Genomic DNA, 21890 nt, shown 5'->3' with positions numbered 1-21890 from the left:
GGCATCGAGATCAACTGCCTCGCATTCGCCGACGACGTCGTCACTCTATCTAGGAACGTAGCTACCGAGCAGATACATATATTACAACAGGAACCAAAAATGTCCGACTGAGGATTTCCTTTCGAAAAACAAATAATATGACAAACATCAAAGCCATCGTTACCTGAAAATAGGGCACTCCTGTAACATACAACGAGTTGTCACCGTTAAACATTTCGGAGAAATAGCACAGCTGCAAACTGGCTCGGCACATGCCAATAGTACCAGGCTTGAAAGAACGATCGTAGATTTTTCACAGACACACATGTTATACAGAAGAAAAGCCATCCCAAGGCCAGATTAACAAAGACGCTAAAAACATGCGATTCAAACAGTGTGTCTGTATGCTAGTGAAAGCCTCCGAACGACAGAAATGCTGGGAATAAGAGAAGCTGACAAATTCGAGAGAAATATCCTCCCAAACATAAAAAAAATTGGTAGGAAGATTGTTGATGGGCAGTGTGGATTGCGGCGAAGGGAAGAGCTGTACCAGGAATATGAAAGGTTAGCCGAGTCTGTTACAAAAAGGAGGCTAGTATTTTTCTGACGTCTGTTTAGAATGGATGAAAGAAAATCATCATATACTTGGCAGCAGACCTATAATTTCCGGCAATTGAGTCAGGGACGAAAGGAAGCACTCGAATGGGCTTGATTAACTCGACGAGACACGTCAGCCGGGCAAGGTGTACACCAGAGAACGACAGCCTCTAAGGCTTCTATGGCGAACACAAGCAAAGATCCCGGAATGAGATTTTCACTCTGCAGCGGAGTGTGCGCTGATATGAAACTTCCTGGCAGATTAAAACTGTGTGCCCGACCGAGACTCGAACTCAGGACCTTTGCCTTTCGCGGGCAAGTGCTCTACCATCTGAGCTACCGAAGCACGACTCACGCCCGGTACTCACAGCTTTACTTCTGCCAGTATCTCGTCTCCTACCTTCCAAACTTTACAGAAGCTCTCCTGCGAACCTTGCAGAACTAGCACTCCTGAAAGAAAAGATATAGCGGAGACATGGCTTAGCCACAGCCTGGGGGATGTTTCCAGAATGAGATTTTCACTCTGCAGCGGAGTGTGCGCTGATATGAAACTTACTGGCAGGAGTGAATGAAGCTTTTGAATAAGTGGGTCCTCTTGTCGGAGGTATACATTTAAGGAGTTCGATCAACCCTCTGCTAGGCACTTAAGTGTGAATTGCAGAGTAACCATGTAGATGTAGATGTAGATGTGGAAGAACAGAATTAAGAAACTAAGGATAAAGCTTAGTAGATAGATTTTCAAACAGTGCCTTAACTTGTCGTAATTTTGAGCTTGCCTTATCAGGATATGATTTAAAGAAGAACATTTTTAAAGGGTTCCACTGTTCTAAGACCCTTAAGACACACTGTTACAGTGACAGCCACCTAGTAGAAGGATACTTCTATATTTTGTGTGACTTTTCACCAAAGACTTGCTGACATATCTTTACAGGATTTTTCCTCCTTGAATTTAGCAACTAATAGAAAATGTCAATTAAAAACTGTTCAATATTAATATTTACAAGTCAATGACGCCCTTTTCAGCATCTGGGTGTACAAGATGACAAGGACAGCCTTGCACGTGAACATTAGTATTTTCTTTACAAATAAAGGAACTTTGGAAACACCATCGTATTTCCATTGTCACACGCGAAACCTACACAGTTATCGCACGGAATCTCCCTCTTCTTTAGTTCGTTATCAAAAGCACTGATTATTCCTTTGCCTGTATTCTCGAATTGAGATACTTACAGTTGAAATGTGCGTGGTTTCGGCGTCAGGTAGAGGTTTCTGTTATTCATAGCGTTACTGCCGTCTGTTTCCAGGGTTAAGGACTAAGACGTCACTGACTTCGTTACATTTCCCTCAATTGCAGAACCACACTTTTAAGTGGCGCTCCCGTTTTTGTTCTCGTACAGTCGCACTTGGAGGCTATTTTCGAATCAGGAAACATTTTTTTGAACAAACATCCCGCATGGTCATTGTATGCTAAAGGCAAGTTGTGGTCAGGAAGCAATACCGTAAATAACAACTCTACCTTTGTTACCAATCTTTCATCTACCTGGGATTTAGTAAAAATTGTTAACTTCTTGTTCGCGTCCCTCAGCTTCACCGTACGTGAAGGAATTCTGCCAGCTACTTGTTTGCCGCAGTTGTTTCTTCCACCTCGCGCAACTAAAATATCCAGGCTACACACACTACAGCAAACGTGTAAATCAAATTTGCACGAGCGCAGCAAACAGGACCATGCTTTCGAGTATTCCAGCCTGCATTTCTGAACAATTCTTGGCTTCTCAACAGTGACACTGGTCCCAGCACTCTAACCACTCACATTTTGCTGCACCAGAAATCGCTTCATTGTTTATTTCAAAATCTTTCCGACATAATTCCTCGGCATAAGCTTAGTATACTCTAGAAGAGCATTCTATGTTAATAAATGCTTGTTTATATATCTCACACATACACATTATTCACCAAACAGAGCTTGACTCCAAATTGTAGTCACAGCAAAATAAAGACACCTGCGCGGGAGCTCGCCAGGAAGTCATCAGGTGACTAGCAAAGAGAAGAACTGTGCAAGATACACCACTTCATACCTGATTGTACGGTACGATGAGTGAAGTCATAATATACCATATACGGTATTTGGTGTAATCAAAATTCTGCAAGGGGCAGATAAGGACAGGTATACCAACTGTTTACGAAAAATGTGAAAATAAATACTGTTGAGGACCCAAGTTGTAAAGAATGATTTTCTCTTGTGTATCCTTTCCAGCACCTTATATGCTTAACAAACTGCATATTGGCTTTTGTCTCGGGTTCTTCGGCCGACTTCATGTAATGATGTTACTGACGTTTGGCCAGCACGAGTGGCTGGCATTGTCAAAGCTTCAACCTCCATTGCCGGTGGTGAACTGGAGCCGAGCTCGCGGCCGCAGACTATATGTACCTAGCGCGCCAACGTCCGAGGGCTTCTCAGCGGTCACTTCCGGTGCGGTTCTCCTCTCGCTACCTGCGACGGTCGTTCGCTGCAGTACGGGAAGCCAGGATCCGTTTACCTTAAGGTTTTCCTCTTTCTTGTTGAAGTTATTCGGATGTTTTTGTATTTCTACAGCTTCTCTGAACAAGCGGGTGTGATAGTGCTTCTCTACTTCCGTGTCGGCGAATTCGATTACGTGGTCGGTCTCAGTGCGTGCTCTGCCACGGCCGATTTCTCCACCTGCCCCAACCTGCAATGTCGCTTATATTCTTTGATCCTGGTGTTGATTGATCGTCCAGTCATTCCGACATAAACTTTTCCGCGTGTGCATGGTAAGCGGTATATTCCCGACATTTGCCGATCTAAGACACTCTTTGATCTTCCTTGTCGGTTTGAAATTCGTTTTTACGCCGTGTTTCCGCTATATAGACCGATTCTGTCCGTCACTCTGGGAATGTATGGCAGAAAGGCCGTACTCGACATTTCTTTTTCTGATTTCTTACTTCGTCGAGTGTTTGGCTCTGTTACACTTCTAATATAATTTGTGGAGTGCCCATTGCTCCTCAGAACACTCCAGGTGTTGCATTTCGCGTCTGAGGTGCTGCGGCTCACATATTCGTCCCGCTCGCGTTTCGAGCGTATTAACCATGCCACTTTTCTTGCTCCGGTGATGGTTTGGTAGTTTGTGCAGGTATCGGTCCGTGTGTGTCGGGTTTCGATACACGTTGCGTCCCAGGTTTACGCCATCCCTTGTGACCAGCGCATCTAGAAGTGGAAGTTTTTTGTCCTTTTCTACTTCCATGGTATATTTTATGTTTGCATGGAGGCTGTTTAAGTGTCTTAGGAAGTCACCGAGCTGTTCTTCTCCACGGCCCCACACAACGAAAGTATCATCGACGTACCTGTACCACACCTTAGGTTTGCAAATTGCGAAGTCCAGTGAATGTGCTTCGAAATGTTCCATGAAGAAGTTGGTCACCACTGGACTAAGAGGACTACCCATGGCGACGCCTTCCAGCTGTTCGTAGAAATTGCCATTCCATGTGAAATGACAGACTGCTACAGAAAGAATGCAAAGATTTTAGCCTGCGAATAAGACTTCCAGTAATGCGTTGTTGTCAAATAGCGTGATTTTTAATAGCCTGTATCGACGATCTGTAACAAAAATAAAAGTGAGCAGACAGACGTTACCAACGGGTCGGCGCTAAAACTCTCGGTCTGGGAGTAGTCACAGTGTGGTACAGAACCAGTACTGCACAACAGTACTCGGCATTCAGATCCAACGCACATTAATTTGATAATCATAGAAAAAGTTTAACGAAATGTTTGGTAAATTTCACGCTGCATTGTATAAAAAGTGCACCTTAGTCTGGACATTATGCCTCTAGAAAAACTGGTGAATATTAAAGTAAATTTTTGCACAAATTAAAGACGCGGAAAAACTTCAAATCGTTAAGAAGCTACCACAATGCATTCAGCAGACCATGTGACATCGCCATGGAAAGCTATTTACAAGAATGGCGTATTTGGAGACCATTGAGTTTGTCTTTGATAGCAGAAAGTGAGCGACGACTGACACGAGTATTCAGCGCGAATTTTACCTCGCTCGGTTCTGGCTCACCGGCAGTCGGAGCTGTGTCATTAGTTTCCCCAGAGTCGATTAGAGCCGCTCGGCCACTCCAGCTGCCTGGCGTGATGTCATACGTCGCGGTTACGTCACCGTGCCAGCCGGGGCCTCCCACGCTGGCGCACAACTGTTTCTTGTTCACACTTGCGTCACACCCCAACTGGTCCATCTCTCGTAGGTTGCGGTCCGACAGCCATATGAACACAGTTTTTTGTTTCAAATCTGTCACTCCGGTCCTTGCAGTCTCGTCTTTAATACGTACAGCTGACATATTAAAAATGCACAGCGTTGTCCCTTCGCTACCCTACGTAGCGCTTTTTTTTACGTAATTCTTTGTAACTCTCTAAAATGCGCTGTCGTATTTTTCTGGTACGAAGTAGTTTTCTAACGGTCGTATTTTTCTGGTACGAAGTAGTTTTGGGAGGGTCGTATTTTGCTGGTACGAAGTGGTTTTGTGACGGTCTTCAGTTCATCGTTAAGACTTGAATGCTGCACCATCTTTGCTGCCTCACTACTGTGCCCTCGTTGTTTAATCTATCATACTGATAGTAACTTCCGCCATTGGCGGTTCCAATTTCTTTTCATTTCTGCTTTTCTGAAGGCTCTTAACAGTTGTGTCATCCTGTCCGTGTAAATCTTTTTCCGTTTCTCCACCTGCGTTTGTTAAGTTGTAGGTTTTAATCAGAGAGATTACACAAGGTGTTTCAAACAGGTCCGCTCATTTCAGAAGAGCCTGTGTTCCATGCGAATTAAGATATAAACTAACGCATAGGACGGCAAAGACTTTTTTAAATTCAACAGAGATATCCGATTTTACAAGGATATATTACGATTTAAATAATGAAAACATCACTAGTTACTTAAATTTTTATCCTTAACACAATACGTCTATGCGGAGACAAATAACAAAAAAGCAAGAAATTCCTGGTTTTTTAGAAAAAACCAATAATACTGTCAAACGTACATCACGTAGGTACCATTTGTCAAAAATAGTAAACTTACTTTGGTCACATAAAGTGAAGCAGCTTTCTCCACAAACAACGAACTACAACTGAAAATAGTCCCCATCTTGAACAATAAAAAAGATAAATTATCCGACTCAGGAAGACACAAAATAACATGTAAAACTTGCTCTAGCTACTAACAGGAATTTTCAAAGTGGCAGGAATTTTCAAATTAGATACACTGAACACATCAACTGTTACATAGGTAACCAGATTACAAAGTCAGCAGTATAAAAAACGCTGGACACCCATCAAAAACATATAAGAAGATCTGAAGATACTCCACCACTTTCAAAAATCACATACAGTGGATTTAATGGAGGAGCTTGAATTTTTTGTTCACCACAAAAAGCAAGGAGAAAAATTCTCAATGATGAAATAGACAGTGGATCCGTTAATTTCTTCAAATGTTTCTCCTGCATAACTGAAACAATTTTCATAAATATGTACCTACCCCATTAGAAAAAAATGTAACCGATAATTTAATAGTCAATAGTGGTAAAAATACATTTGACAATTGACAATCTTATATATAATGTAATCCAAAAGCACATTAACACCTCAGACTGGGTACAAACTCTTTGTAAACCATAGTTTCGTAACATGTTTGTAGCATGTTTTTTAAACAAACAGTGTGACGATTTGCGTGGATATGATATTCTGTATAATGGGGGAGGCACAATACCTGTATGTAAGTAGACAAACGAAAATACTATTTCTAACACTAGCATTTAAAAACACTCAAAGATTCATTTGTCCGATTGTAGTCTAATCACGGAAAGACGCTAGACAGGCAGAATATCTCACATGCAAACATCACCAAACATATTCATGTAAACAAATGCACAAATGCACTTGAAAATGAGAATATATTCTCGAAATGCGTTGCGCTAAGCATCAAAACATAAGTAACTGGTGCAGTTCTCATTATATAAATCATGAATGACGTAGTTGCGGACTTTCCTGAAAGATCTAATATGATGAACGAAGTCAAAGATATGTTGTTACTTATTAGAATAATCCTTTTGGAGTGTAAGATAAATTAACTTTGGTTTTACTTCTTTGTGCTTAATTTTCGTTGCTCCCTACTTCCTTTAGCCTTCGAGAGTGTCGTTCCTTTTCTTCCTCCGTCAGCCTTCTTTCTTTTGCAGGCTTCTTTCTTTCCTGAAATCCTGCGTTTTGTGTTGCTTCTCTAAGAAGTATTGTGTTATCTATTATGTCCGTTCTGATTCCTGTCTTTTTCGTGTACTTGCCAGTTTCGGTGCACCATGTGCGTTTGGATTAGTAACTATTTAGTGAGTTAACTATTTCCTTGGGTAGTCTGGTACTATCCGTTCCACATATGTGGCCATAAAATTGTAGTCTTCTTTTCTCATGACATCGGCTAGCTTTCATTTTCGTATGCTGCTGTCTGAGCTTAATTTTTTTCAACACTACTACTATTTCTAGGACCCAGTGTTTTCTTTAGAATTCTTCTTTCAACTTTTTCCATGTTTTCAAGACCCTCAAATCTTGTTAGTTTAAGTGTTTCTGCTGCATACAGTCTTCGAGGCCTTACCACTGTCCGATAGTGTCTTAGTTAATGTGCTCCAAGACAGCTTTCGTGCCACATATCTTTTTGTCGTTTGCAATGCCCTTTCCATTTCATGTGCTCTACTTTCTATGGCTGCCTTTGTTTTGTGTTCCTCGTTCCATTTTATGTGCTCTGTTTTCTACGGCTACCTTCCTTTTGTGTTGTTTATTATCCACTATGCTACGTATTTAAAACAGTTTGTTTTATATATTGCGTTGTTATTAATTTTAAGATCTGGAGGAGCATCATTTTCATATGTCATGAAATGTATTTTTTCAAGTGATATTTTTAGTCCTATTTTGTCTGCTTGTTACTCTAGTTCTGTGATTTGTTTTTCGGCACTGTCGATTGAATCAGTAATAAATGCCATTTGATCTGCAAAAGCTAAACAATCTAAGATGATTTTATTTGGGTTTCTTCTTAGTTGAACACCCTTAGTATTGACGGATTTTCTCCATTCTCTCACTACCTTCTCTAACGCACAGTTAAAAAGTAGATGTGATGAACCATCCCTGTGTCTTACTCCAGATAAAAGTTTTGATAGTTCCCCCTTAAATTTTACTTTTGCTGTTGTGTTTGTCAAGTTACTTTAATTATTTCTGTTGTTTTATTGTCAAGTCCGAATTCCTTTAAAATGTTGATTAGTACATTTCTGTCAATTGGTTCGTATGCCTTTTCAAAATATGTTTTACATGCACGTGCATACAACCTGACATTTTAAAACTGCACAGTTTCGTCCCCTGCTGCCTTGTGTAGCGCTGGTTTCTACCTAATTTTACAGTTGCGTTTTGGAGCAAAGTTTTGATTTAACTCTCACATATGATGAATGGCCCCTCGCCGGCTGTGGCCGAGCGGTTCTAGGCGCTTCAGTCCGGAACCATGCGGCTGCTACGGTCGCAGGTTCGAATCCTGCCTCGGGCATGGATGTGTGTGATGTCCTTAGGTTACTTACGTTTAAGTAGTTCTAAGTTCTAGGGGACTGATGACCGCAGATGTTAGGTCCCATAGTGCTCGGAGGCATTTGAACCATTTGAACCCCTCACCGGAAGCGTGGCAAACTTCAAGAAGGTTATGAAACTCGTCACATACTTTGGCTAGCGTTATTATGGGAATTGGTGTGCGCCTGTCGTGCAGATAACCATTGTTTGTAGGAACAATGGCCAAAGAAGCTTCAACACCTTGGTGCCACCATGGGTGGGTACTTTTATTCATTTCCGTAGAACGCAGAACATGTTTTTACCACTAATTAAGCTAGCGAAATTTAGATATAAAAACGGTTTATTTCTGTAGTGGTTTTTACCTTATTTTCTACATTGCTCTGTTCTGCAGGACCCTGTGTAAATCACTGTACGCTGGTAGGTTGTCATCAACAACTAAATGATATTACTGTAAGTTTGGCTGGGGAGCTAAGAAATCATTTTACCTATAAACGTAATTTTGCTGCGCTAAAATATTTGGCGAGTCTATTTTCCAATTAGTTACATCTATTTTCGAAACATCCGTCCTCATCTGCGTGCTCGTCTATTGTGGACGTTCACAGGGAGACACGATACATTTGTTCCCACGAATTCCACTCACAAGTTACACTTGTGCACTTCGCAAAATATAATGTTTATGTTGCTGCTGTGTATCTTCTCCCGACTGATGTTCACCCGTTTGCATATCAATGTCTGGCGCCAAAATGTACAGTGAGACAGGGAACCAGATGACGTGTCAGTTACTGCTAGCTAAAGCAGCGTTGCCACCATTTGTGAGAGCACGTCGGTTACTGGTACGCATCGCCGCCTACTGCAGTCAGAGAAAACGAGTAAGAAGCATCAGGCACACGCATTTTCTAATGTCTAGTATATATCCGCCTATAACACGTTCGGCCCACCAGCCTGCCACGTATTTTCTCGCCCACGGAGCAGGCTCGCAACGCCGCTGCCGACGCACAGACTGGGTCCCGACCCTTCGTCTTTGTGGCCGGCACTCCCGCAGAAACGCTGTTATTCCGCGGGGAAGAGTAATGGGCGCGCCCCGTCAACTGGCTGCTGTCCGGCACAAAGGGCATCCCTCCAGATTGGCTGGAGTGAATGGATCGCTCCGCAGCCAGGGCGGCCAACTTCCTGGCCACGGACGCCGTTGCCCGCTCCTCCTCGAGGACATTGTTAGGTTGGGAGCGGGCATCTAGCAGCTGTCACCGACCCATCCGTCGTATTTAGATTACGCCGTTACGAAATACGGTGTTAGCCCTCCTTCACGGCTGTCACCCACGAGAGCAGGACCACAGCTCGTACGGCTCAAACCGAATAGCAGTGATTTTAAAACAGGAAGACGCGTCTGTTCTACCACCCACCCACGTCACTTACCCGGAAAACACTGCATTTTAGTGCAGTCGATGTTTGAAGACTAACGGTGTTACAGACTTGAGAAACACGAGTGACTTAAGAAACGACAACGTGTAACAGACGATTGTGACCAAAGTATTCATAAGGCTCACTAATGACGTATTCTGTCGCAAAAAAAGCAAAACCTATACTTGAAACAGTATATGTTAACACATGCTGTACTCGAAGAACTGAATTGTGTACGCCGTCCCAGGAGGAATGAACGATATTGAAGGACACAACAGGCAAAAAAAGTCTAATAATCGCGAGCTCTAAAATGGATACCCTAAAAACTATGAGCACTTGTTAAACAGAAGAGATTTTTTCCATAGTATCGAAAATGAAAAAGTGCTCATAGCTCTTAAGCTATGTGTGTTACAGCCCATGTTTATTAGATAATTTTTCCTTGTTTTTGTCCAGACTATTTCCTCCCAAAATATGGAAAGCAAAGGGCTTTCAGTAGAAGTGGTTTCTTTTCAGGATCGAAGATGAAGTAGAGCTCATTCATCTTAAGATACACATTTTGGAGCCCATGTTTACTAAACAGTAAAGCTGCATGTCCTGGGAAAAAATTACGGCTGTAGTTTCCCCTTGCTTTCGGATCTAAAAGGGGACAACATGTAAGTGACTCTTTGCGTATTATGTTGACCAGTGCTTTCTGTTCCTGTATTACTTAACCATGGACCATGGACCTTGCCGTTAGTGGGGAGGCTTGCGTGCCTCAGCGATACAGATAGCCGTACCGTAGGTGCAACCACAGCGGAGGGGTATCTGTTGAGAGGCCAGACAAACGTGTGGTCCCTGAAGAAGGGCAGCAGCCTTTTCAGTAGTTGCAGGGACTACAGGCGTAATTTTTCTCGAGGGCATGCAGCTTTACTATATGGTTAAATGATGATGGCGTCCTCTTTGGGTAAAATATTCCGGAAGTAAATTAGTCCCCCATTCGGATCTCCGGGCGGGGACTACTCAGGAGGACGTCGTCATCAGGAGAAAGAAAACTGGCGTTCTACGGATCGGAGCGTTGAATGTCAGATCCCTTAATCGGGCAGGTAGGGTAGAAAATTTATAAAGGGAAATGGGATAGGTTAAAGCTAGATATAGAAGGAATTAGTGAAGTTCGGTGGCAGGAGGAGCAAGACATCTGGTCAGGTGAATACAGGGTTATAAATACAAAATCAAATAGGGGTAATGCAGGAGTAGGTTTAATAATGAATAAAAAAAATAGGAGTGCGGGTAAGCTACTACAAACAGCATAGTGAACGCATTACTGTGGCCAAGATAGACACGAAGCCCACGCCTACTACAGTAGTACAAGTTTATATGCCAACTAGCTCTGCAGATGATGATGAAATTGATGAAATGTATGATGAGATAAAAGAAATTGTTGAGGTAGTGAAGGGAGACGAAAATTTAATAGTCATGGGTGACTGGAATTCGAGAGTAGAAAAGGTAGAGAAGGAAACATAATAGGTGAATATCGATTGGGGGTAAGAAATGAAACAGGAAGCCGCTGGATAGGATTTTGCACAAATCATAAATTAACCATAGGTAACACTTGGTTCAAGAATCATGAAAGAATGTTGTATACATGGAAGAGGCCTGGAGATACTGGAAGGTTTAAGATAGATAGTATAATGGTAAGGCAGAGGTTTAGGAACCAGGTTTTAAATTGTAAGACATTTCCAGGGGGAGATGTGGACTCCGACCATAATCTATTGGTTATGAACTGTAGATTAAAACTGAAGAATCTGCAAAAAGGTGGTAATTTGAGGAGATGGGACCTGGACAAACTGATAGAACCAGACGTTGTAGAGAGTTTCAGGGATAGCATTAGGGAACGATTGACAGGAATGAGGGAAAGAAATACAGTAGAAGAAGAATGGGTAGCTTTGAGGGATGAAATAGTGAAGGCAGCAGATGATCAAGTGGGTAAAAAGACGAGGGCTAGTAGAAATCCTTGGGTAACAGTAGATACATTGAATTTAATTGATGAAAGGAGAAAATACAAAAATGTAGTAAATGAAGCAAACAAAAAGGAATACAAACGTCTCAAAAATGCGGTCGACAGGAAGTGCAAAATGGCTAAGCAGGGATGGCTGGAGGACAAATGTAAGGATGTAGAGGCATATATCACTAGAGGTAAGATAGATTCTGCCTACAGGAGAAAAGAGAACCATCTGCATGAATATCAAGAGCGCAGATAGAAAACCAGTTCTAAGCAAAGAAGGGGAAGCAGAAAGGTGGAAGGAGTATAAAGAGGGTCTATACACGGGCGATGTACTTGAGGACAATATTATGGAAATGGAAGAGGATGTAGATGAAGATGAAATGGGAGATACGATACTGCGTGAAGAGTTTGACAGAGCACTGACAGACCTGAGTCGAAACAAGGCCCCCGGAGTAGACAACATTCCATTGGAACTACTGACGGCCTTGGGAGAGCCAGCCCTGACAAAACTCTATCACCTGGTGAGCAAGATGTGTGAGACAGGCGGAATACCCTCAGACTTCAAGAAGAATATAATAATTCCAATCCCAAAGAAAGCAGGTGTTGACAGATGTGAAAATTACCGAACTCTCAGTTTAATAAGCCACGGCTGCAAAATACTAACACACACGAATTCTTTACAGACGAATGGAAGAACTGTAGAAGCCGACCTCGGGGAAGATCAGTTTGGATTCCGTAGAAATGTTGGAACACGTGAGGCTATACTGACCCTACGACTCATCTTAGAAGATATATTAAGGAAAGGTAAACCTACAAATCTACGTTTCTAGCATTTGTAGACATAGAGAAAGCTTTTTACAACGTTGACTGGAATACTCTTTTTTAAATTCTAAAGGTGGCAGGGGTAAAATACAGGGAGCGAAAGGTTATTTACAATTTGTACAGAAACCAGACGGCAGTTATAAGAGTCGAGGGACATGAAAGGGAAGCAGTGGTTGGGAAGGGAGTGAGACAGGGTTGTAGCATCTCCCCGATGCTATTCAGTCTGTATATTGTGCAAGCAGTAAAGGAAACAAAAGAAAAATTCGGAGTAGGAATTGAAAACCATGGAGAAGAAATAAAATCTTTGAGGTTCGCCGATCACATTGTTATTTCGTTAGACACGGCAAAGGACCTGGAAGAGCAGCTGAACGGAATGGACAGTGTCTTGAAAGGAGGATATAGGATGAACATCAACAAAAGCAAAACGAAGATAATGGAATGTAGTCGAATTAAGTCGGGTGATGCTAAGGGAATTAGATTAGGAAATGAGACACTTAAAGTAGTAAAGGAGTTTTGCTATTTGCGGAGCAAAATAACTGATGATGATCGAAATAGAGAGGACATAAAATGTAGACTGGCAATGGCAAGGAAAGTGTTTCTGAAGAAGAGACATTTGTTAATATCGAGCTTAGATTTAAGTGTCAGGAAGCCGTTTCAGAAAGTATTTGTATGGAGTGTAGGTATGTACGGAAATGAAACATGGAGGATAAATAGTTTGGACAGGAAGTGAACAGAAATTTTCGAAATGCGGTGCTGCAGAAGAATGCTGAAGATTAGCTGGGTAGATGACATAACTAATGAGGAGATATTGAACAGAAGTGGAGAGAAGAGAAATTTGTGGTACAACTTGACTAGAAGAAGGGATCGGTTGGTAGGGCATGTTCTGAGGCATCAAGGGATCACCAATTTAGTATTGGAGGGCAGCGTGGAGGGTAAAAATCGTAGAGGGAGACCAAGAGATGAATACACTAAGCAGATTCAGAAGGATGTAGAGTGCAGTAGGTACTGGGAGATGAAGAATCTTGCACAGGATAGAGTAGCATGGAGAGCTACATCAAACCAGTCTCTGGACCGAAGACCACAATAACATTACTTTTCGGAATCAATGTTAGTAAAGTCACATTATTCGAGATTACTCACAAGTTTTTACGCATTGTCATCCATAGTGGTCTGTTATTGATGCTGCGACTGTAAAGTGAAATTAGAAATTACGGAGAATTTCTGCATCAGTCGTTGTACTTGATTAGCACGAAGTATTTTGATTATCACCTATTATCTTCAGGTGGTAAGTGGATCAAAGTCATTGGTGAAACTAAATTAGTTGCAATGTATTTGCTTGTTGATGTAATGAGTCCTCTTGAGCGAATAATATTGTATATTTCCTTGAATTTTTCCGAACGTCTGTAGCCGGATAAAAAGGTGAATCACTTTTTTGCAGTTGTCTGATATTTTTAAGTATCAAAACAGCTTAAAACCGTAGTTTCTTAACTTTCAGGTGTAGGACCTCTGGGTCTTCTTTCTCTCCTAGGCAGCGCCCCCACCCACGAAACTTCATTAATCCGCCCCTGCGATCGGGTATTAGTCACAATGCAAATGAGGAACACATTGAAAAAAGTGTAGACATTGAAGTCAGAAAGAACAACTGAGAAAGAAAATGAAAAATGGGAGAGAAGATGACAGTCTTCTGCTAATTTGTGATATATTTATGTCAGCTGTGTATTACTTCTAGTACGTGCACGTGTAGCGGCTAAACGTGTATGTAGCATGCTGGCTTGCGAGCGTGTGAAGTAAGGCAGACCTCGATCGAATCCGTGCAACTGATTGACGACCGTCAATTTGGTACAAAGTTTATCGTGGGTGTGGTTTTTAGTCGTTCTCGTGTTATTTTAGGCAAATTCTAAAATTACGATAACACGGACAGATGTCTCGCAGGACTTGGACCGTACTGACACGAATAACATCTGGTCATAACACTGTGATACAATAAATTTGCCAAATCGTGGGAGCGACACATCACGTAAGGCGGGATAAATGATGTGCATACGTAAGCTCTCCGGGCAAAGCATCGGCCATCGCCGTGAAAGAGCGCAGCTGTCGCGCTAAACCGTGCAGACGTCGCAGAACCGCTGCCACGCGGTCGCGTGTCCCTACTGTTGCCAGATTTGTTGAAGGTTATAACGGAAAGGGACGGAGACGCGTGTCACACCCTGTCAGTGATGTTTTCAGACTCGGCAGCGAGTTTCGGAGGGAGCGACATTTCAGTCGAGCTGGAGACGTCAAATGATTTACTGTTTAGAAAATAATTTATTGTGTGACGGAATTAGACAAATTTCAGACGAAATGGCCTTTGACAACTTGGTTTTGGCTGCGATAGGACTGAACCGCAGCATATATTGCATCCTAGCACGGTTGATGTCCGCCACAACTGATCATTTTTTGTGAAAATAGAGTGATTCTGTTGGACAGTAAGTTATTTCCTGACAGGAAGTGCTGCTGGGAGTGTATGTAATTTTATCTTAAACAGTCAAGGATCGAAAATTGGGAAGAGAACTGCATACAATGGATACTTTGAGTCGGACACCTCGCGAAGGGCTATTGCGCACGGCACACATTAATTCTCTTAAGGGACGCACAGACCATCGCGACTTGCGGCTGTCCTGAAAAAGTTAATTTCAAAAGTCGCTGTTTTCCCTGCAGACAACACCTGCTCTCGCGAAGGGTGTGTATTTATTGTGTTTAAAAATACTCTAAGTATAGAGTGGAATGCGGAGAGAACATCAAAGCTGCTAAAATTTCATCGTGAGGGGGAATGTTTTATGGGCCGCTACGAACTGCAATTATAAAAACAAACTGGAAATACTAGACGTTTGGAGATAAATTACGCAGCTTAAGAAAGTGATACGCACGATGTGAAAAAGAAAATTGCGATCTCTAGTTAGTAAGAATAACAAAACGGAAGCAACGTTGGAAATTATCCGAGCCTAGTGTGATTCAGCACGGCCGAATCCCCTGGCCCAAAGCTGTTAGTTTGGTACGGATGAGAAGCCGAACGTCAGTGCACTGGCAACCGACGTTCGTTGAGCTTCGTTGCCATAGTGTTCTCGCTCCTTTAACTGAACCGTACGGAACTAGGAGTGTAGACCGCCGAAGGCGTGTAATGTGGTCTGTGTTTCCAATTGATTCACGTCGTGGAATTCGCGACGCGGTGTGTAGAGAGAGTAGTTCGGGCTAGAGGTGGTTTCCAGCTCATTCGTGTTACCGTGAACGCGGATGTTTATTTCAGCATCGTCGGTGACCGAGGTTGCCCATCTTCACGGCGAGTATGCTGTGGACAATGTAGCAGTGTTCACTAGACTGCGCGTATCGCTCAGGCAACATACTGCACACCGGACGCCTCGCTAAATCGTCCGATCTTCATTTCCTAAAAAAAATGCTTCTGGCTATCGACATCTACTACAACTACATTTCTACATTTATACTCCGCAAGCCATCCAACAGTTTGTGGCGGAGGGCACTTTACGTGCCACTGGTATTACCTCCCTTTCCTGTTCCAGTCGCGTATGGTTCGCGGGAAGAACGATTGCCGGAAAGCCTCCGTGCGCGCTCGAATCTCTCTAATTTTACATTCGTGATCTGCTCGGGAGGTATAAGCAGGGGGAAGCAATATATTCGGTACCTCATCCAGAAACGCACCCTCTCGAAACCTGGACAGCAAGCTACACCGCGATGCAGAGCGCCTCTCTTTGCAGAGTCTGCCACTTGAGTTTGCTAAACATCTCCATAACGCTATCACGCTTACCAAATAACCCTGTGACGAAACGCGCTGTTCTTCTTTGGATCTTCTCTATCTCCTCCGTCAACCCGACCTGGTACGGATCCCACACTGATGAGCAATACACAAGTTTTGTAAGCCACCTCCTTTGTTGATGACTACATTTTGCTAATCTCAACCTGGCACCCGCCTTACCAACAATTAATTTTATATGATCATTGCACTTGAAATCGTTCCGTACGCATACTCCCAGATATTTTACACAAGTAACTGCTACCAGTGTTTGTTCCGCTATCATATAATCATACAATAAAGGATCCTTCTTTCTATGAATTCGCAGTACATTACATTCCACGCAGTTTGGTGGCTGTATGAGATGTAATCGTTAGATAGTGCCCTGAATTGGATGTAGCACTGCCGAACAAACCTTTCGCCTCTCTTCGTCGTCGAACTGACGCCGTTATCAGTGTTTTTGTGACCACCACGGTGTTGCCCCGGTGTTGCAGGCATCGCCAACGACTGGTCGGACCACGCGCTGTGGTGGCCGGCCCGCAACGTGTGGCTGTCGCGCACGCGCTCCACGCTCGACCAGTACGGCGTGCAGGCGGACGCGCTGCTCGACTTCACGCCGATGCACAAGACGCTGCGCGTCCAGCTGCCCGACCTGCGCTACCTCGACTGCCGCGTCGACTTCTCCATCAAGACCTTCAACGCCGTCGTCAACCTCTGCAAGGAGCTCGGTGCGTAGTACTGTGCACACCTGTATCCGTCTCAAACCGACAGCCGCTAATAAAATAACTAGTCCGGCTGTCTTTTGTATAACGCAATTCTTAACATTCCCAACAGCTAACAGATACCGCCTACACGAAGTATTTACGACAGCTTTTGTTTGCCACGCTTTTCGTTACTGCCCGCTGTCATGCACCAGAACTACGTAGCTTTTTCTCCTATTTGCTATTCATTTAACCTTGTTAGTCCACATTCTCGGTGACAAGAATGCGCAGTTCCGGTGTAAAATTCCATTTACGTAAATCATTATCATTTTTTTTCTGTTTTGATTACTGAGCTGATCTCACAGAATGTATCGTTCTATTTTTTCCTTATATCTCTTTGTTTCTGCCAGAGTCGGCTCTAGAAAATTTCTCCGCAAAAGCGACTAATCATTTGGCGTACCCATTGTCCCTCGTAATCTCTTATCCGTGTCAGTTTGTGCTGCTACTAATTGTGAAACTTCCACCTGGGAACCCCCCCCCCCCCCAGCTTGCCACCCGAGCGGCCACTACTAATGGTGACGCGTTCTGTTGTATACAAATCTGAAAGCTGTGACGCCTGTGGCGCTCCAAGCGGCGCCTTGTGTCGCTGCTTGTGGCATAAACCGGCCCTCTGCTAGTATGCTCTACCTTTTAGATGCCTACCTATACGCTACACTACATGAACTTATCCTTGCCACCTTTTTCGTCTCTCACGTGGGCCTTCCTTGACTGTGGCGGAAAAACAGCCCCAGGTTTTCCTTATTCAGTTTTTAAAACTAAATTTGTCACCCATTGCGTTTAGTGTTATTACAACTGCATGTACTACCACAAAAATAATAACAACTCATCTATTACAAATATAAAAAGACCCTGTTACCACTACCACCACTTCGATTTTTCTACAGCAACTGCAACTACCACTACTACTGTTACTACTAAAATTTCTCTTACAAATGTTAGTACTACAACTTCTACTACGATTATTTACGATATTGTTACGAACACAGACTCTCAAACACATTTTGTTGCTACTGGAATTTATCTAGTTTTTCTGTACGGCGCGTACCAGGTCTGCGACGGTGTCTTGTCCAGCAATATCTTGCGGCCTTCAGATAGCATGGCGACGGATCAGAGTGGATCGCTTGAATTTCGCCGATCCCTGTTCGTCATCTGAAGTGCGCTAGTGGGCTCCTCGCTCCACTCTTCCGTTACTGGACCAATCGACAGTACAGCTCTCGGACTTCGTCGTCTACATTAGACCCCTCTACTGACCTTTCTCGTCTCTGCTGTGCTGGTTATCGACTGTACTTCCGCTTTTTTGAGCGACAGCATCTCTTTGAAGATTTAGAATACAAAAGCCCTCCTTTACTTTAAATATGTTGTACGCAATTTCCGCTCTTAAATCTGTCCGGAAGTCCTTCCTACATCTTCAACTAGGCACGCTCCCATAGGAGATGATCTAGTGTGCGGATTTCGCCACATTCATAGCTGGTCGTTGCCCTCGTACCAATTTTATTCAGATACGTAGTATAATGTTCTACTCGCCTACTTGGCTCCAAAACTGCTAGCTGGAGCCTTCCGTTCGCATCAGAAACAAATTGAAACGATCTACTTCCCATGTCTCAGTAATTCCATCCCTGCTGCCATTCTGGAAATATTAAATTCTTTATTACTGACTGACTTCTTTCTCATTAGCCAAGAATTCCGTGTATTTTTTTCGTATTCTTTTTTCTTCATTCAATATATCGCAGCCCATTTTTTTTTTATTTATAGCTCATTTATAGCCCATTAATATAGCCAGGATGTCCTTAGATGTGCTACTTAACGCTCCGCACCAGCCTAGCAGAATTCCTCGCTGTGCCTTTCCCACCACATCAGCATGTTTCACCAATGTGTCTGGCCAAACACTGGTTTGTACCCACAAATATAGTTAATATGGACTCCTGCTACAGTTCAATTACATTCACGAGCAAACGAAACCTCCTTTGTCCCATATCAATAATTCTACTAATTGTACAATTAACTTTACTTGCTGCATGTTCTACGAGTATCTGTGTCTGGGGCCCTATTCTATATCGTTCATACCGATCGGTGCAGTAAGTTAGTCTCGATAGTGACGTCATTTTCGGTTCTTTATCCGAATTTCCTATTCAGTACGCTTCTGAGACCTGTTACCGTACAGTCCTCCCGCCGATTTTTCGACAGTTGTACCGAGAGGTTTTGGATTTCGGTATGGCCCTGTCGTTCGCTTAGCTGTGGTCCATTTACACCTATAATTTGTTATTTTAAAGTATTGAGCGGTTTTAGTTTTGGATTTAGTTATTGTGTTACTAAAGAATCACCGCAGGGCGCGACCGATTGGAAAGTGAGTTCATAATGGACTATTTTCCTTTGTTAGAAAAATGGTTAGGTTAGGTTGTTACTGTGAATGATTACAAAATAATAAAAAAAAACGCTTTCGGTCAATATGCTCTCAAAATACCCGGTATTTTTATGCAATTAAGACCTTAAATATCATTAAATATCAAGACATAGACTCTGCTTACGTATATTACACGAATGTTAACTGAAATTACTAGTGACTTTGCGTACTCTTTTCCGCAACTCACTTTGAAAATAGTACAGCATACACTTTTATAAGACGTTCCCTCAAATGGCATACAAAATACATGTAACTGCAGCAACATTAATTTAAAAGAAAGATAGTTTAAGTAAAAGAAAAAACTTACCACTAACGGTGTTCGAACAAAGCTACACAGAAGTTAATACTTTACTTCAAGTAATTTAGCAGCAAAAGTTCTACAATGAAACATACGATTTACAGTATGAACTGCGAAATTCTTTTAGTTTTATGGGCAGAGCGCACAGCAGTGCAGCTCATCTGTTCGTCATTAGAGAGGAGTGGCGACGGCTTACCATGTCGCAGATGAAGTTATCACAGCAACTCCGTTTGTCGTATCTCCATGGAGAAGTACGCTGGTTAAGTCTCTATTCGACTATGTTGCAAACTCTTCTGCAGTGACGTTTAACTGGCCACTGGCTGAATAGAAGTGAATTGGTGACAATCCACAGTTTTAGCATGTACGCGCTCATTACTTGTTCTAGTTTCAGTACTTTATCATAATTTCCGACCGCGATTAACTGTTCGTCACGTTTGCTTATGGCTACCGCAATCGCAAATTCAGTCAGTAAAACAGCTCTTGCATACGATCTACAATTGTAATTATGCTCACCGCGACGGTTAACTATTCAGTAAGAGTATAAATACAATATGTAGTTTTAGTATGAAGCCTTGGCTATTAGTAATACTCAAACCGTACTATGTTTCTAAAGATCACTTCAACTTTCACTACACACTGCGGCTGTAATCCCAAACGCCAGTCGTTAAGTTCCAAAATTTACTGTCTCGTCATGTTTTTGCATATCAAATCAACAATGCGCGTCTCATCGTATTACCCCCCCCCCCCCCCACACACACACACACACTCCCTGATTAACTCCTACTCACTGTATATTGTTGCTCAGCTGTTACTCTCGATATCGGTCTCAGTCAGAGAGCCCAAAGATAATAACGGATGTATTACGAAGTCGTGACGTTTGAGTAAGTCGAATATTGGTGAGCGTATATCTCTCTCTCTCTCTCTCTCTCTCTCTCTCTCTCTCTCTCTCTATCCAGTTGTCAGTATACAGCTTTCTGATTAGCAAACAGACTAGCGAAGTTCTCTCCAATCTTTATCGGCCGTCAAATTACAAGTAAGAAGGCCTTCATTCGAAATAAAATGCGTCTTGTGCTTACAAAGAATTTAACATTCTGAAAATTCTAATCATCCGCTCTAGTTGTTTTTGTGGAAAGGGATGAACAAAATTTAAAATTAAACAATATTCAATTCATCTTTATTTATTATCTGTATTCAACATTTGAAAAAAAAATGATTTTTGTCAGCTTCTGTCGCACAGAACAGGTTTTTCGCTAGACTTTGCTAGTTACAGTTTTTGCATTAGCTCTTAATCTAAGTCCAACATATGTTGATGCAACCCATAATGAATTTTGTTCCGTGCATATCTTCCAAGTCGACAGACCGAGTTCACGAATTGAGCGTAAACCCTGCCCAAATCTGCCACGTTTGCGACACTACGAAATTTTCTCTCACAACAAACTATAATTTTGTGAACAGCTTCAGAAACAAATTTAAGTCCACACCTATGAACCTGCTGAGTAAATGCAGTTGGATCACACAAAGGATTTTTGCAATATGTGGGGTCACTTTCTTGGATATTCTCAAAAAGCTGGCACACTCACAACATTTTAAATTTTTAAATTTTTTAACGAGAAATCCTGCTATGTAATACAAAACATTAGGGAGAAAAAACAGTTTGATTCAAAACCAGGAACATTTGTCTTGCATCCAGATATTATGCTCTTTTCCTTATAGTAGACCTTAGAGAGCTGACTGGAAGTGAACGGTGTTCGGATTATTATTCCACCCTCCGTTAGCACTAATACCTGAAAATGATAATTCCAGTTAATCCTGAGACACTGTATACGGTAAAAAATATTGAAATGGGACTGTCTATCGGAAAAGAAATTCTGTAGCTAACGTTTCTACACCTTCAATTGGCAGCAAGAAATCCAGAGCAGATGTTTTGCTAGGCTGCCTTAGAATGGGGACACCTTCAGTGGAGATGGATTTCAAAAAAATATGCTACCTCTTCAAAATAATTTTGACAGAAACTAATGTTAAATAAATTCAATGATTGTTAATAGCCTTTACCATAAATATGGCTATAGTTTCATATATCAAAGAGCTTGTCTACTTTTCTAATGAACGCAGCGTTTGTAGCCGATCCTTATCTCTATGCTGATGCAATTTGAAGAATTCAGTAGCATGTAGCACGCTTGAACTCACAGTCTGAGCATCGAGAGAGACATTCGTTTTCTTACTGTGGAATCTGATGTGCTACTTGGTGACTGAGTTGGCAAATTTCAAG

The 21890-nt window shown here is 42.3% G+C and overlaps 1 protein-coding gene across 1 annotated transcript in view; it reads left to right on the top strand.

Moving 5' to 3' along the window:
* The window catches only part of LOC124794759 (unc-112-related protein-like), a 625792-nt gene that overhangs the window by 550190 nt on the left and 53712 nt on the right, over nt 1-21890 (top strand). The window contains exon 2 of the mRNA XM_047258377.1: nt 16656-16889. Within this exon, the coding sequence (XP_047114333.1) occupies nt 16656-16889 (234 nt within the window). The remainder of the gene's footprint in view (nt 1-16655; nt 16890-21890) is intronic.

This window comes from Schistocerca piceifrons, chromosome 4 (assembly GCF_021461385.2).
Source record: "Schistocerca piceifrons isolate TAMUIC-IGC-003096 chromosome 4, iqSchPice1.1, whole genome shotgun sequence".
Lineage (NCBI taxonomy): Eukaryota > Metazoa > Arthropoda > Insecta > Orthoptera > Acrididae > Schistocerca > Schistocerca piceifrons.
This window is presented reverse-complemented; position numbering and strand designations above follow the sequence as displayed.